The 17,782-nt window shown below is 41.4% G+C and overlaps 1 protein-coding gene across 1 annotated transcript in view; it reads left to right on the top strand.

Moving 5' to 3' along the window:
* LOC120064047 (obscurin-like protein 1) overlaps positions 1 to 17,782 on the top strand; it is a 75,271-nt gene that overhangs the window by 38,475 nt on the left and 19,014 nt on the right. Inside the window, exons 15-17 of the mRNA XM_039014358.1 lie at positions 142 to 408; positions 12,445 to 12,557; positions 17,479 to 17,632. Of these exons, the coding sequence (XP_038870286.1) occupies positions 142 to 408; positions 12,445 to 12,557; positions 17,479 to 17,632 (534 nt within the window). The remainder of the gene's footprint in view (positions 1 to 141; positions 409 to 12,444; positions 12,558 to 17,478; positions 17,633 to 17,782) is intronic.

Here is a 17,782-nt window from a genome sequence, read left to right on the forward strand (position 1 = left end):
GGTACCGCAGGTACTCCAGGACAAGTGTTGCCTACCCCTGTTATAGACGACTTACATGATTTATATGATTAACTTACTAATTAAGTGATTATTGTTGTTGTTATTATTGCCTTTGGCTACAATACCATTTTCTCCCTACAGCCAGAAAAATTACAATTCGGAGAGGACTCACTGACATCCAAACCATTCAACGTGAAACGGCATCCTTCGAGGTGGAGCTGTCGCACAGCAATGTAGAAGCCACTTGGCTAAAGGATGGGAACCAGCTAAAGCCCAACAACCACTGGCGCATGAGTGCCAAAGGGTGTGTCCACAGCCTCACCATCTCCAACCTCTCCTTGGACGACACAGGCACATTTGTGTTATCTGCGGAAAATGTGAAATCATCTGCAAGGCTCATTGTTAAAGGTAGGGCACGGCCATAGATGGTCAGACAGCAACAGTACACTCGTTTGCTGTCAGAGTGGGCAGCCTGGCCACATTCAGTGTACACAAACAGCAGTGTCTTTCTGGTTTCAGCATCGAAATAACAATGATTTTATGTCATTACGCTTTTTCTACATCAAATGCAATTATCGCAAAAGATTTACAGACAACAGCTTTATATAGTAGTGTTACAAGCAGAGTGTGAGGGAGTGTATGAAACACAGAATGAGAATATATATTTGACACCTCAGCTTTTGATGCAGAGGTGTCATATACAATTCTAGGAAAGCCTGAATTCTCATGTTGTCTACTCCACTGGGGTCTGCCAGCCAGGGGTTGTAAGGTTTAATGACAAGTTTGTTTTTGTCAAAGTCAGAATAAGCGACGGCATGATAAAGAAATGGAGTGACTGCTCCGCTACCGTTCTTCCTGCGCCTTCACGTTACAAATACAAAATAGCCACGTACTATACATCGCAAGTAGGTTACTTGGTCTTTTCAGTCACTCCCTAACGTAACCTCACACTGTAAAGTAATCTCTCCCTTATACAGAGTCACTCAATACGTCTCATCCCATTGAGCCAGGGTTCTGAAATCAAGGATGACAATTGGATTAAAATGTCATCCCAGTAAATAATTCAGTTGCCATACCAAACATGTCTTAACACTAAAACACAGGCTATTGTACTGATGATGTCGTGGTGCAGAGCGTGTGTACTGGTCAAAAAGGCGTTCAGTTTGTGTCAGGCATTCAGTTTGGCTTGTTAAGTGTCAGAGGACACTGTAGTTGAGATTTTAAGTTAACGGGAGAGCACTTTCACTTTTCAAATGACTCGTACTGGTAAAACAGCACTGCATGAATCAGCTTGGATCTCAAACAAATAAGTTACAATTTAAAGGTTTGAGGAAATACTTTCAGTATGAGAGCAACAAAAGCAAAGTGATATTAAAGTATCTGTCCAGTGAAAATCTCACTGTTAAAAGTTCATATTCTGTTAACTCAGGGGCTCCTGACTGGCGCAGCGGTCTAAGTCACAGCATCTCAGTGCTAGAGGCATCACTACAGACCATGGTTCAATTCCAGGCTGTATCACAACTGGCCGTGATTGGGAGTCACATATGGCGGTGCACAATTGGCCCAGTGACGTCTGGGTTAGGGTTTGGCTGGGGTAGGCCGACAATGTAAAAAATAATTTGTTCTTCTTAACTTACTTGCCTAGTTAAATATAGGTCAAATAAATAAAATAAAAAAACTCATACCAGTATTGTAGTACTCAAGACTGGTTTTGTCTTGGTGCTGTGTAGGATACATTTGTACTCGGTCTTGACTCGGTTTCGGACAGTGAGGCCTCCTAATTTCTTCCTGAGACCAGCCGAGATGAGTGAAAAAACTCAGAATTATCACCTTCCATTCATTCAGCACATAAAACCACTTCGCCAGACCAAATATATACACTCATTTTTGAAACATTAATATCAGCTTTTATATCTATTACAGGCATGTTTGCACAGTGGCGAACCTATAGGCCTTCAGTGTGTGACAGGTTCGTGATTCTGAAAGGACAGCAACCATAATCAAATCTAATTTTATTTGTCACATGCGCCGAATACATCAGGTGTAGTAGACCTTACAGTGAAATGCTTACTTACAAGCCCTTAACCAACAATGCAGTTTAAAAAAACAAGTGTTAAGTAAAAAATGTAAATAACAAATAATTAAAGAGCAGTAGTAAAATAACAGTAGCGAGGCTATATATAGGGGGTAACGGTACAGAGTCAATGTGCGGGTACACAGGTTAGTCAAGGTAATATGTACATGTAGGTAGAGTTAAAGTGACTATGCATAGATAATAAACAGAGTAGCAGCAGCGTAAAAGAGGGGGGAGGGGACAATGCAAATAGTCTCGGTTGCCATTTTATTAGCTGTTCAGCAGTCTTATGGCTTGGGGGTAGAAGCTGTTAAGAAGCCTTTATGACCTAGACTTGGTGCTCCGGTACCGCTTGCCATGTGGTAGCAGAGAGAACAGTCTATGACTAGGGTGGCTGGAGTCCTTGACAATTTTTACAGCCTTCCTCTGACACCGCCTGGTATAGAGGTCCTGGATGGCAGGAAGCTTGGCCCCAGTAATGTACTGTGCTGTACACACTACCCTCTGTAGTGCCTTGCGGTCAGAGGCCGAGCAATTGCCATACCAGGCAGTGATGCAACCAGTCAGGATACTCTCGATGGTGCAGCTGTATAACTTTTTGAGGATCTGAGGACCCATGCCAAATCTTTTCAGTCTCCTGAGGGGTAATAGGCTTTGTCGTGCCCTCTTCACGACTGTCTTGGTGTGTTTGGACCATGATAGTTTGTTGGTGATGTGGACACCAAGGATCTTGAAGCTCTCACCCTCCTCCACTGCAGCCCCGTCAATGAGAATTGGGGGTATGCTCGGTCCTTCCTTTCCTGTAGTCCACAATCTTCTCCTGTGTCTTGATCACATAGAGGGAGAGTTTGTTATCCTGACACTACACAGCCAGGTCTCTGACCTCCTCCCTATAGGCTGTCTCATTGTTGCCGGTGATCTGGCCTACAACGTTTGTGTCGTCGGCAAACTTAATGATGGTGTTGGAGTCGTGCCTGGCCATGCAGTCATGAGTGAACGGAGTATAGGAGGGAACTGAGCATGCACCCCTGAGGGGGCTCTGTGTTGAGGATCATTGTGGCAGATGTGTTGTTACCGAACCTTGCCACCTGGGGAGCGGCCCGTCAGGAAGTCCAGGATCCAGTTGCAGAGGGAGGTGTTTAGTCCCAGAGTCCTTAGCTTAGTGATGAGCTGTGAGGGCACTATGGTGTTGAACACTCCCTCTTCATCTTCCTGCAAGAGAACCGCACCCACACCCACTATACTAGCATCTACCTCCAACTTAAAAGGTTTGTCAAAGTTGGGTCGGCAAGCACTGGGGCACTACGAAGTAGCACTTTGGCGGACTCAAAAGCATAGTTACAGTCCTTGGACCACTTAAATGGTACTTTGGGACTGAGCAGAGATGTAAGGGGAGCTACTGCCGTCGAAAAATTCTTACAGAACGTACGATAGTACCCTACCATCCCCAGGAATCTGCGCAACAGGCGGCAAGTCGTGGGAGCAGGAAAAGCAACAATTGCTTCCACTTTGCCAGTTACTGGGCGCACTAGACCTCGTCCCACTTGCTTCCCTAAGTAAGTCACAGTAACCTTCCCAATCTCACACTTGGCCAATTTGAGGGTTAAAGAAGCATTCTCCAACCGCTGAAACACACTTCAAGGTGGCGAGATGATCAGACCAAGTAGACGAATGAATCACCACATCGTCAAGGTAAGCAGTACAATTTGGCACATCCGCGAACACAATGTTAACTAGGCGCTGAAAAGTAGCAGGTGCATTACACATTCCAAAGGGCATCACAGTGTATTGTACAAAGTTATCAGGCGTAACGAAAGCCGAGATGTCAAAAGCTCGAGAGGTCAGAGGCACCTGCCAATAACCTTTTAGCAAATCTAACTTACTAACTTAAGCAGCAGAGCCAATTCTATCAATGCAGTCATCTAAGCGAGGTAGAGGAAAAGAATCAGACTTTGTAACGGCATTCACGCGACGATAGTCCATACATAAGCGGGACGTACCGTCAGGCTTAGGAACAAGAATACACGGGGAACTCCAGGAGCTGTTACTGGGTTTTGCCATGTCATTCTGTAATAAATAAGCTACCTCACTTTTAATTACCTCACTTTTCTTAGCGTTAAACCGGTACGGATCCTGACGTATAGGAGCAGCGTTCCCCACATCCACGTCATGTTCCAAGATGGACGTGCGACCTGGAATGTCTTGAAACACATTGAGAAAACTATTTATCAATAGGATAAGATCATTAGTTTGATCGTTATCCAAATGTTCCATTTGAGAGGGTAACTTTTTCAGCATCTCCGAATTACATAAGCGTTCACACTGCTGTAACGTATGGCGTAACTCCAACCCGTCCTCCTTATCCTCCTCTAGGTCCCAGCCAGGCTTCAGCACCACCACAGCCACACTGGAGATGGCGGGCTGGACCAGCTTACCTGAGGAGCTGTCTGGAGAGTCACACTTATAATATGCTTTCAGCATGTTAACATGACACACACGGGAAGAACGCCTACGATCTGGGGTCTTTATCACATAATTGGGGTCACTGAGTTTCTTTTCCACAAGATATGGCCCAGAAAAATGTGCCGACAGAGATGAGCCAGGGATTGGCAAAAAAACTCAAACTTGATCCCCTGGTGCAAAAGAACGGCCAACAGCCTCTTTGTCATAATGTAACTTCATGCGTTTTTGAGATGATGAGAGAGACTTTTGGGCTAAAGCACATGGGGCGTGCAGTCTCTCCCGCATCTTACTGACATAATCCAACACATTTAGGGGCGCTACTGGGTGTAGGAGATATGATATGCTCCTTCAAAACTTTTAGCAGACCTCGTGGGGTGTGTCCAAACACAAGGTCAACAGGGCTGACCCCCGGGGCTCTTGTTTTGTTTCCCTGAAAGCAAATAGGACAAAGGGCACCCCCTCATCCCAATTGGTACTGGTGTCCATGCAATACTTGCGTAGCATCGGCTTTAGCGTCTGATGCCAAAGTTCGAGGGCCCGTTTGACTCTCCGGATGATACGGACTGGAGACCTTATGGGAAATACAGCGTCTTTAACACATTTGAGAACAGTTTTGACATAAAGTTGGTTCCCTGATCAGTTTGGATTACTTTTGGGAGTCCAAACGTAGAGAAGAACTTCACTAGTGCCTTCACCACAGTCTTAGCCGTTATAGTACGGAGAGGGATAGCCTCTGGGTATCGAGTAGCACTGCACATTATTCTTCGTAAGTACTGGTTACCTGACCTGGTTTTCGACAACGGACCTACACAATCGATTATCATGCTTTCAAATGGTTCCCCCACCACAGGAATCGGGCAGAGCGGCGCACCAGGAACTGTTTGATTCGCTTTCCCAGTGACATACATGACATGTTTTACAAAATTGGACCACGTCAGACTTCAAACCTGGCCAGAAAAAATCTCAAAGGACTCGGTTATAAGTCTTCATGATCCCCAAATGTCCGGACCAAGCCTGGTCATGCGCGAGTGACAGCACCTGCTGTCGGAACGGTGTAGGAACAACCACTTGACACACTTCACTCCAGTCACTAACTGTGTTATGAGCGGCCCATTTACACATCAAAACTCCTGCTTCCATAAGTAGGCGGTCGACCTAGTTTTAGCTTCCTCAATGGAAATTACCGAAGCAGAACACTTGCGAAGACTGGTGTCTCCCTTTTGACATTCAATCAACTTCTCGGGGGTGACAGACAAAAGAATGTTGAGTAATTGGGGTGCGATTTCGCTTTCCCCTGCCTTAGTTTTTACGGGGGTAAAAACCATCAGCCTTGCAAGAAGGAATACTCGGTGCATTGCCTTCTACCTCAACATTCTCAAAAATGGAACTAGAGAAATCCACATCTCCCAGCTTGTGAGATTGTGCCCTCGTTAACACACATGCAGGAAAAACATGGGGAAATGCTTGAACCAATTTATCATCTGTAATTTTGATTTCTGGCTTGTCTACTACCTCTAACACAGGAGTGACGTTACCACCAGCGATATCGTTCCCTAGTAGCAATGTGAATCCTTTTACTGGCAGTGTAGACACTACACCAACACAGAAATGTCCTGATACCAAGTCTGACACTAAGTGGACCCAGTGTAATGGTACAGGTACGGTTTTTGTCTCTATACCCTGTAATATGACATGTGAGCCACAATACGTTTCAGGAAACCAGGGTAAAGCAGCAGTAATGATTACTGACTGCGCTGTCCCGGTGTCTCGTAAGATTTGTATGGGCTTTTGAGCCGCTTGTTCTCCTGTTAAGGAAACACAACCGGCAGAGATAAATGGGGCATAGATAGGATCCGGTTTCCCAAATGCTGAATCAATAACTTCGTCCAACGGACGAGCCAAAGACTGGACCAAACCCACGCTTTTCAATTTAGGGGACAGTGACAGGGACTGTTTCTGGTTTCTTTTTCAAAACCGGGCAGTCCGCAATCACGTGACCCTTTTGGTGACAGTAAAAACAGTGATGGATCTTGTGCGAAGGCTTAGGGTTGTCGGAGGAAAAGTGACCCGAATGAGGCACTGATGACGTAATCGTTCGGCCTTCAAAACGAGGCGCACCAAAGACAGTCTTGTGTATCAAAGCGTACTCATCTGCCAACACTGCTGCCTGGGCCAATGTCACCACTTTCTGTTCATTTAAATGAACTACAATTCTATCAGGCAGGTTGCTTTTAAACTTCTTATGGCTGCAGCCCGACGTCGGTACACTTATGACAACAGCCAGCTCAAAGTGCAGGGCGCGAAATTCAAAATATATTTTTTTTAAATATTTAACTTTCACACATTAACAAGTCCAATACAGCATATGAAAGGTACACATCTTGTGAATCCAGCCAACATGTCCGATTTTTAAAATGTTTTACAGGGAAGACACAATATGTAAATCTATTAGCTAACCACGTTAGCAAAAGACACCACTTTTTTTACTCCATCAGTTTTTTACTCCATCAGTAGCTATCACAAATTCGACCAAATAAAGATATAAATAGCCACTAACCAAGAAACAACTTCATCAGATGACAGTCTGATAACATATTTATTGTATAGCATATGTTTTGTTAGAAAAATGTGCATATTTCAGGTATAAATCATAGTTTACATTGCAGCTACAGTCAGAAATTGCACCAAAAGCAGCCATAATAATTACAGGCACCAACGTCAAATACCTAATTACTCATCATAAAACATTTCTGAAAAATACATAGTGTACAGCAAATGAAAGACAGGCATCTTGTGATTCCAGCCAATATTTCCGATTTATTAAGTGTTTTACAGCGAAAAAAAAATGTAGCGTTATATTAGCTTAGCACAATAGCCAGAAACACTTGGGCGCCGGCGACTACGACAGATATATGAAATAACATCATAAAATGGGTCTTACTTTTGGTGATCTTTCATCAGAATGTTGGACAAGGTGTCCTTTGTCCAGAACAGTCGTTGTTTGGATTCAGAACGGCAACTTTCCCTCTTCATTTAGCAAGCGCGCTAGCCGGGTGGCACGACACTCTCCATGTCAACAAACGGAAGAGAACGGAACACGGCAAAACTCCCGAAAAAATTTCAATACTCTGATGAAACTATATTGAAAAAACATACTTTACGATGATATGGTCACATGTATCAAATAAAATCCAAGCCGGAGATGTTAGTCGTCCATAACGACAGCTAAACAGAAGGCAAATCCATGTCCCCTTTCGCGCGCTCCAGAAAACAGAAAATGGACGGTCACGTCATACAAAGAGCTTTTATTCCACCTTAGACCAAGATAAACACGAAATGTCTTCTCTCACCGCCTCTTGACATCCAGGGGAAGGTGTATGAAGTGCACGTAGACTCTTACGTATCATGCCCATGTATAGGCAGGAAGAAGAAGAGAGCCTCGGTTTCAGACATTCCACTTCCTGGTCAGGAAGTGTGCTGCAGAATGACTTCTGTTTCACTCAGAGAAATAATTCAAACGGTTTTAGAAACTAGAGAGTGTTTTCTATCCAATAGTAATAATAATATGCATATTGTACGAGCAAGAATTGAGTACGAGGCCGTTTGAAATGGGCACCTTTTATCTGGCTACTCAATACTGCCCCTTGCAGCCCAAACAGGTTAACCTCTAATTCCTCCCAAACCCAGATCCGGGAGCACCCCCATCAGTAAAAAAGCTGACTAGCATAGCCTAGCATAGCGTCACAAGTAAATACTAGCATCTAAATATCATTAAATCACAAGTCCAAGAGACCAGATGAAAGATACACATCTTGTGAATCCAGCCATCATTTCTGATTTTTAAAATGTTTTACAGGGAAGACACAATATGTAAATCTATTAGCTAACCACGTTAGCAAAAGACACCACTTTTTTTACTCCACCAGTTTTTTACTCCATCAGTAGCTATCACAAATTCGACCAAATAAAGATATAAATAGCCACTAACCAAGAAACAACTTCATCAGATGACAGTCTGATAACATATTTATTGTATAGCATATGTTTTGTTAGAAAAATGTGCATATTTCAGGTATAAATCATAGTTTACCATTGCAGCCACCATCACAACTCTCACCAAAGCGACTAGAATAACTACAGAGCAACGTGTATTACCTAATTACTCATCATAAAACATTTCTTAAAAATACACAGCGTACAGCAAATGAAAGACACAGATCTTGTGAATCCAGACAATATTTCAGATTTTCTAAGTGTTTTACAGCGAAAACACAATATAGCGTTATATTAGCTTACCACAATAGCAAACATCACAACAGCATTGATTCAAGCTAAAAATAGCGATAACGTATAAACCACCAAAATATATTAATTGTTTCACTAACCTTCTCAGAATTCTTCAGATGACAGTCCTATAACATCATATTACACAATGCATATAGAGTTTGTTCGAAAATGTGCATATTTAGCGGCACAAATCGTGGTTATACAATGTGATTAGTGGCCAAAACTTCAAGCAATCTGTCCGGCGCCATCTTGGAGAGGCACCTAATCTAATCGAAAACTATTCATAAACTTGACTAAAAAATACAGATTGGACAGCAAATGAAAGATAAATTAGTTCTTAATGCAATCGCTGTGTTAGATTTTTAAAATTAACGTTACTGCGCAATACAGCGTGCGCTAAAGCGAGACCGCACCATAATTCATGGCGGAATTATTATTTGACATTTGTCAACATAAGTACGAATTAACAGCATAAAGACTGCTTACTATTAGCTGAGCTTCCATCAGAATCTTGGGCAAGGTGTCCTTTCTCCAGAACAATCGTCTTTTGGTTGAAAGATGTCCTCTTGTCCTGTCGAAATAGCCGCTAACGTTAGCCACCCACTGGAGAGGTGTCCAACTCGTGAAAGCGCATCACAAAGAAATCCAGGAAAATCGCAATAAACTGATATAAACTGCTATAAATCGGTTTAAATTAACTACCTTATGATGTCTTTAACAACTATAACGAATAAAAACATGACCGGAGATACAGAACTGCTAAAATGAAAGCTTTGCAGGAGGCCATTGTGATGTCCCTGATGCGCCAGGCGCACCGTTGAAAAGAACGGTACTTCCGTTCCACGGTCTTATATAGGGCCCCAGATTGCGCAATCCACTCCATTCAAATTCTCCCCGCTTACTGACATCTAGAGGAAGGCGTATGCAGTGCATGTAGCCCGATGGCTTACATGGGGACTTATAAACTGACCTCAGAACAGGGACCTCGATTTCTGAAATCTCACTCCCTGACAGGAAATGTGCTGCAGAATGAGTTCTGTTTCACTCAGAGAAATAATTCAAACGGTTTTAGAAACTAGAGAGTGTTTTCTATCCAATAGTAATAATAATATGCATATTGTACGAGCAAGAATTGAGTACGAGGCAGTTTAATTTGGAAACAAAATTATTACAAAGTGCAAATAGCACCCCCTATTGCAGTCCTCCAACAGCATCAACTCCTGAATATCTGCAAAGGTGTTGGCCGTTTTTGGCCAGTTTTTGTAAAAACGGTCCCACCCATTAAGTAAAAATTTGATTAGTTGATTCCACTGTCACTTTACCATTTTGCCCTAATACAGTTGAATTGCATATGCCTTTATCTAGCTTCTGTTGCCCTAGCCAATGGCTGACTTAGCTAGCTCGATGTATCCCCCCAGAGACCAGCAAAGTCCTGACCAACAAAATCCTGATTGGATATTTTTTTCTCTTCAGTGTTAACCCTTTCCTTTCCAACAAAAACTGAAGAGATTAAATCAGAACATCATTGAAAATAATAATAGAATTATAATTATTATTTTATAAGTCCTTAGCTATTCTCTGAAGGCGTAGAACGCCCATTGTTCACCACTGTGTTTGGGTTAGTAATAATTTGTAGCGGGTCTCTATTTTCCATCAGCATGCATTTATTCTATCTGAATGTCTAAAGAATCCATATGTTGTTCTGAAATATGAACACAGAAATACTGGACATTTTGTTCTCTTATTATGGTGCTGATTTGGTAAAATTACAATCATGGTCTTGAATTGGACTCGCATTTTTCTGGTCTCGGTCTTGACTCGGTCTATCATATTACTGCCACAACGGCGGTCACGAGACATGAAGGCAGTCAAATTCCACGTGACCATTTAGTCACGGTGATTAGGCTTCTACAAGCTCTGATGCTGCTGATTGTCATTAGTAGCCTGACAAACTCGCTAACTGCCTGGTACCCCGCACTCTTTTGTCCCTCTAATCACTCTGACATCAATGCAAATGTAATCGAAAATCGAATCAAACACTTCCTGATAGCCCATTAGCTCATGTTGCGCAACATTTCTGTAGACTATGCAATTGTGTGAGAAAACAGGGATTGCCTCTATTAAAAAGAGGCAATATTATATTTATTTCTCAACTTTCCTAATATTAAGCACATTGCTTGTTTTTAAACAGGAGCATAGTATACCTGGCTGGCATGAAAATTAACCACGGGAAATTCGCTATTAACGTGCATCAATGACATTTATTTTTTTCCCGCTGTCCCTGTTTCGAGACAGGTGCATGATAATGGTCAGTTTTAAATCAAAACAAATTTCACACATATACTAAATAATATATGTAAAGATTAAATCGAGAATAGTGTGATGGGTGACAATATTAGCCTATCACTTGAATGATGCCCAGCTTAAGGCAAACAGCACATGCTTTTTTTTTTACTTCTTCAAATCATAGTCGCACACCTCATGTAGCCTACCCCATAAGCCTATATGCTCTGATAAGGTTTGTATCTCAATTAAACTGGCCTTATAACTTCTTAAAATGATGCACAGAAATAGCCTAATCGTTTAGCTTAAAATGTTGATAAACTTTCTCATCTGTTGCGTCAAGCTCCTTACTTAAAACAGTTTTTGTTGATGCCCGTGGTTGTATTAATTTGGGATCTATCGCATCCCACAACTGTTCCAGGCTATGTTTGGACTATTTATTTTCATCTGCACTGTTCCTAATGTAAATGTGTTTTATTCAAATGTTCAGTGGCAATTGTAAAAAGTAGATTTCTGCATACAGGTGTATGGTTTGTTGAACTTTGCAATCAATGGTTTTTGCTTGGCATACATTTAAAAGTTTAAAAGTGAGTCTCGGCGTCAATCTGTTACCGTGTAATTGCCCAGTAGCAAGGGAAATCCGGCCTTATAAAGACATCCTCTGAATGGTATTCTCAAAACCAACAAAAACCTTACTCCTTTGAAGGGTGAGTAAAGTCCACAAATATGAGCAGTTTATAGACTTAATTAATGGCTATTTCGAGGGTTTTTAAGCCAATAGATTCGCAGCCCCAGGTACACCAAACATTTCCCCAAATGCTATTTTTTCTTAAAGGGACACATCAACATCCCCTTTTAAATAAAGGGACGTGCAACATAAATGGTATATGCTAAGTTGCTAAGAGGAATCCTTGGGACGACCCCACCCTGACCCTAACTTTAACCCTTACATTTACCCAAACCTTAACCCTTACCTAACCCTAACCGTAACCTTAACCCTTACCTTAAACATTTTAAATGTCAAATTCAATGGGGTGACATCAGAGTTGGACGTCCCAAGGATCACACTTAGACTTTTACCAACAGAAATGGATTTTGCCAGTCCAAATAATGCAGTCAGAACTGGCAGATACTTTACGTAAACATTATGAAAATGAAAAGACACAAAGATTTTATAGCTTTAAGCCAGTGAAATATATATGTGCTCATGTCACCTCACACTCGAGGCAGTCTCACAGTACAGGGAGCTTTTCACACTCATTTCACACTCACACTAATTATACAGTTTTAGCTCTACTCTTTCTCTCACCTTGATTTTGTTCTCATTTTGTTCTCAGAGCCACCAGTGACAGTCATTAAGAAACTGGAGGACTTGCGCTTTCCAGAAGCAGCTGTGGCATCAATGGATTGTGAGCTATCAAGGCCACATGTTGAAGTGAAATGGATGAAGGTAAACAATTCATACCCTTTCCACCCAATAATTACACTATTTTGTTCGCAACCTTTCACTCAGTAATACTATGGTGCATGATGCATCACATGAAGTCATATTCATGGGTTGCACGTTATCGTCACAATGTTGTTTTAAACGGTAGTTCTGGGACTAATACCCAACTGAGCATTCTACTCAGTGCAGTCTCAATAGGGGTTAATTAAGATTGAGTCTAAAGTGCATTACTGTGGCTTGGAAACATGATGACATTTCAAAATGAGGTATATATATTTTTTATTAACCTGGTCAGTCTATGTCATTGAAAGAGCAGTGGTCCTTAATGTTTCGTACACTAAGTGTATAGACATACATACATACATACATACATACATACATACATACATACATACATACATACATACATACATACATACATACATACATACATACATACATACATACATACATACATACATACATACATACATACCTACCTACATACATACATACATACAGTGCATCCAGAAAGTATTCAAACCTCTTGACTTTTTCCACATTTTGGTACGTTACAGCCTTCTTCTAAAATGGATGTAATTGTTTTTTCCCCCTCATCAATCTACAAACAATACCAGCATATCACATTTACATAAGTATTCAGACCCTTTACTCAGTACTTTCTTGAAGTTACAGCCTCAAGTCTTCTTGGATATGACGCTACAAGCTTGGCACACCTGTATTCGGGGAGTTTCTCCCATTCTTAACTGCAGATCCTTTCAAGCTCTGTCGGGATGGATGGGGAGCGTCGCTGCACAGCTATTTTCAGGTCTCTCCAAAGATGTTTGATGTTCAGGTTCAAGTCCGGACTCTGGCTGGGCCAGACATTCAGAGACTTGTCCCGAAGCCACTCCTGCATTGTCTTGGCTGGGTGCTTAGGGTTGTTCGTCTGTTGGAAGGTGAACCTTTGCCCCAGTCTGAGGTCCTGAGTGCTCTGGAGCATGTTATCATCAAGGATCTCTCTGTACTTTGCTCCGTTCATCATTCCCTCGATCCTGACTAGTCTTCCAGTGCCTGCCGCTGAATAACATCCCCACAGCATGATGTTGCCCCCACCATACTTCGGGCGTAGGGATGGTGCCAGGTTTCCCCCAGACGTGACGCTTGGCATTCAGGCCAAAGAGTTCAATGTTGGTTTCATCAGACCAGAGAATCTTGTTTCTCATGGTCTGAGAGTCTTTAGGTAACTTTTGGCAAACTCCAAGCGGGCTGTCATGTGCCTTTCTGAGGAGTGGCTTCTGTCTGGCCACTCTACCATAAAGGCCTGATTGGTGGGCTACTGCAGAGATGGTTGTCCTTCTTGAAGGTTCTTCCATCCCCACAGAGAAACTCTAGAGCTCTGTCAGAGTGACCATTGGGTTCTTTGTCACCTCCCTGACCAACACCCTTCTCCCCAATTGCTCAGTTTGGCCAGGTGGCCAGCTCTAGGATGAGTCTTGGTGGTCCAAACTTCTTCCATTTAAGAATTATGGCAGCCACTGTTCTTGGGGACCTTCAATGCTGCAGACATTTTTGGTACCCTTCCCCAGATCTGTGCCTCGACACAATCCTGTCTCGGAGCTCTATAGACAATTCCTTTGACCTCATGGCTTGGTTTTTTCCCTGACATGCACTGTCAACTGTGGAACCTTATATAAACAGGTGTGTGCCTTTCCAAGTCATGTTCAATTAATTGAATTTACCTCAGGTGGACTCCAATCAAGTTGTAGAAACATCTCAAGGATGATCAATGGAAACAGGATGCACTTGAGCTCAGTTTCGAGTCTCAGCAAAGGGTCTAAATACTTATGTAAATAATGTATTTCAGTATTTTATTTTTAATAAATTTGTAAACATTTCATTATTGGGTATTGTGTGTAGATTGTTGAGAAAAAAACACTTTTCCATTTTAGAATAAGGCTTAACAAACAAAAAAAATCACAGGGTCTGAATACTTTCCAAATGCACTGTACATACATAAATATACTGAACAAAAATTTCACGCACCATGCAACAATTTCAAAGATTTTACTGAGTTACAGTTCATATGAGAAAATCAGTGAATTGAAATAAATTCATTCGGCCCTAATCTATGGATTTTACATGACTGAGAATACAGATATGCATCTGTTGGTCACAGATAGCAAAAAAAAAAATGGGCCTCACAATAGGCCTTAGGATTTCGTCATGTTATTTTGGTGCATTCAAATTACCAACGATAAAATGGAGTTGTGTTTGTTGTCCGTAGCTTATGCCTGCCCATACCATAACCCCACCGTCACCATGGGGCACTCTGCTCACAACGTTGACATCAGCAAATCGCTCGCCCACACAACGCCATACTCATGGTCTAAGGTTTGTGAGGCCGGGTGGACGTACTGACAAATTCTCTAAAACAACGTTGGAGGTGGGTAAGGATAGAGAAATTAACATTCAAATCTCTGGCAACATCTCTGGGGGACATTCCTGCTCCCTCAAAACTTGAGACATTTGTGGCATTGTGTTCCGTGATAAAACTGCACATTTTTAGAGTGGCTTTTTATTGTCCCCAGCACAAGGTGCACCTGTTTAATGATCATGATGTTTAATCAGCATCTTGATATACCACACCTTTCAGGTGGATGAATTATCTTGGCAAATGAGAAATGCTCACTAACAGGGCTGTAAACAAATTTGTGCACATCATTTGAGAGAAATAAGCTTTTGTGCACATGGAACATTTCTAGGATCTTTTATTTCAGCTCATGAAACATAGGACCAACATAGGACCAACACATGTTGCATATATATATTTTTGTTCAGTATACATACATTAGATTTTACTCCGGTATACATTATATTATGTGTAGTGTTTTCAATAATCCATTACCGATCATGAACTCTTTATTCTCACCCCTCAGCTACTCTCAGCCCATCCCACCTATCACCGTAGACCACCCTCGTTTGGATTCCATGTGCCATATATTTTACTGTGCTGTGATGTTTTACATATATTTTTAACCTTTCTATCCGCATAGTATCCACAGATCCACTCCCGAGTTGTGCATCGGTTCAAGGCACTGCATCTCAGTGCTAGAGGCATCACTACAGACCCTGGTTCGATCCCGGGCTGTAAAACAACTGGCCGTGATCAGGAGTCCCATAGGGCGGCGCACAATTGGCCCAGCGTCGCCCGGGTTAGGGAAGGGTTTGGTCGGGGTCGGCCGTTATTGTAAAATAATAATTTGTTCTTAACTGACTTGCCTAGTTAAATAAAGGTTAAATACATTGAAAAATATATTTTATAAAAAGATTGTGAGTTAAATTGAAAACCTTTCCTAAGAGTATTATTATATTGTTGATTGATTGACTATGGCTTTCAAAATAATTAGTAGGACAAGCTTTTATAATCATTGTGATGTCGCCAGATTGACTTTAGATGCAGCACAACTTTAGCTAGCTAGCTAAAATTGAGGAAAGAACACCAGCATTTTAGTTAGCCTCTTTTAAGGATCGTACCCTTTTTTTCAATATTTGCCTAAAATGACATACTCAAATCTAACTGCCTGAAGCTCAGGACGTGAAGCAAGGATATGCATATTCTTGATACCATTTGAAAGGAAACACTTTTTTTCCACAAACACAAGTTTGGGGAAATGTACAATTAATGTAGGAGAATATAACACATTAGATCTGGTAAAAGATAATACAAACAAAAAAACATGTGTTTTCTATTTCTTTTTTTCTCCATCATCTTTGAAATGCAAGAGAAAGGCCATAATATAATATTGCAGTTCAGGTGCAATTTAGATTTTGGCCACTAGATAGCAGCAGTGTGTGTGCAAAGTTTCAGATTGATCCAGTGAAGCATTACAATACTGGACAATATTTTGTATCAAGTCTGCCCAAATGTGCCGAATTGGTGAATTGATACATTTTCAAGTACATAACCACAGAGAACATACAAAAATTAAATGGTAATACAACATTTAAGTTTACATCCTCCCAGGAATGTCATAGATGATGGATCATTAGCTTATACAATAACTTTCACACATCTAGATGGCCGGGCCGGGTAGGTGTGGAGCCAGACACAGTAGGGGTTCAAACTGTAGAACCCAGTTCCTACATTTTAATATAAAAATAGATTTTATCAGACCAAACTATGCTACTTTTTATCTCTGGGACCCTCAGGATGACAAATCAGAGCAAGATTACTGAATGTAAGTACATTATTTACCTTCAGAGGTGAATGTATCAAACCAGTTGCCGTGATAATTTTTGTTGTTGTTGTGCACTCTCTTCAAACAATAGCATGGTATTTTTCACTGTAATACCTACTATAAAGTGGACAGTGTAGTTAGATTAACAATCATTTAAGCTTTCTGCCCGTATAAGACATGTCTGGAAAGTTTGCTGTTACTTACAACTGTCATGCTAATCACATTAGCGCACGTTAACTCAACCGTCCCGGTATAGGAACAGCGATCCCGTAGAGGCTAGCTAACATTAGTATTGCTAGCTATTTCTGACAAATTTGCTAGCTCATGGCAACATTGCCATCTCTCTAAAGTAAACTTGACTACGTCATAATGGTGTCATAATTGTTTCCTACTAATTATTTGTGTACTTTAGCAATGTCATTGTATTTCCAGGTCACTATAGTGTAATTTTTACCAAACAGTCATTAACTACCGTTCAAAAAGACTGAGCATTACCCATCAGTCGTACTTCAATATGCTGCGGCATCTGTAGAACGTTGATAACAATGGCAATGACGGGAAGTGCAGTCCATGAATAGCTAGGTTTGTAAAATACAACATCGACAATGGTCAGTTTACTTATACATTATGCATTTACTCAAATGATATGACAGATTTCTGTGGATATGATGACTATTTCTCAATTAAAAATGTTTTATCTTCAGAATGGGATCGAGGTGAAACCACGCAAGGATTTGCGTATTTATGCTATGGGAAGAAAACACTACTTCCAAATCCTGAAGTGTGAAGTCAGTGATTCTGGCACATACTCATGTGACGCTGGAGACTCCAGTACATCCTGCAATATAGAGGTCTACGGTACTGTCTGCCGCCTTAATAATCTCCCATATGAACAATATTTTGATGACTAACTAAGCTTATAATAAAACCTGCTAGTCTTTGATTGCCTCACCTCTAGGTTTGATCAGATGTACTGTACTTTATGGTAACACTTCAGTGTTAAAGTAT

Source organism: Salvelinus namaycush, chromosome 19 (assembly GCF_016432855.1).
Source record: "Salvelinus namaycush isolate Seneca chromosome 19, SaNama_1.0, whole genome shotgun sequence".
In the NCBI taxonomy this organism is placed as follows: domain Eukaryota; kingdom Metazoa; phylum Chordata; class Actinopteri; order Salmoniformes; family Salmonidae; genus Salvelinus; species Salvelinus namaycush.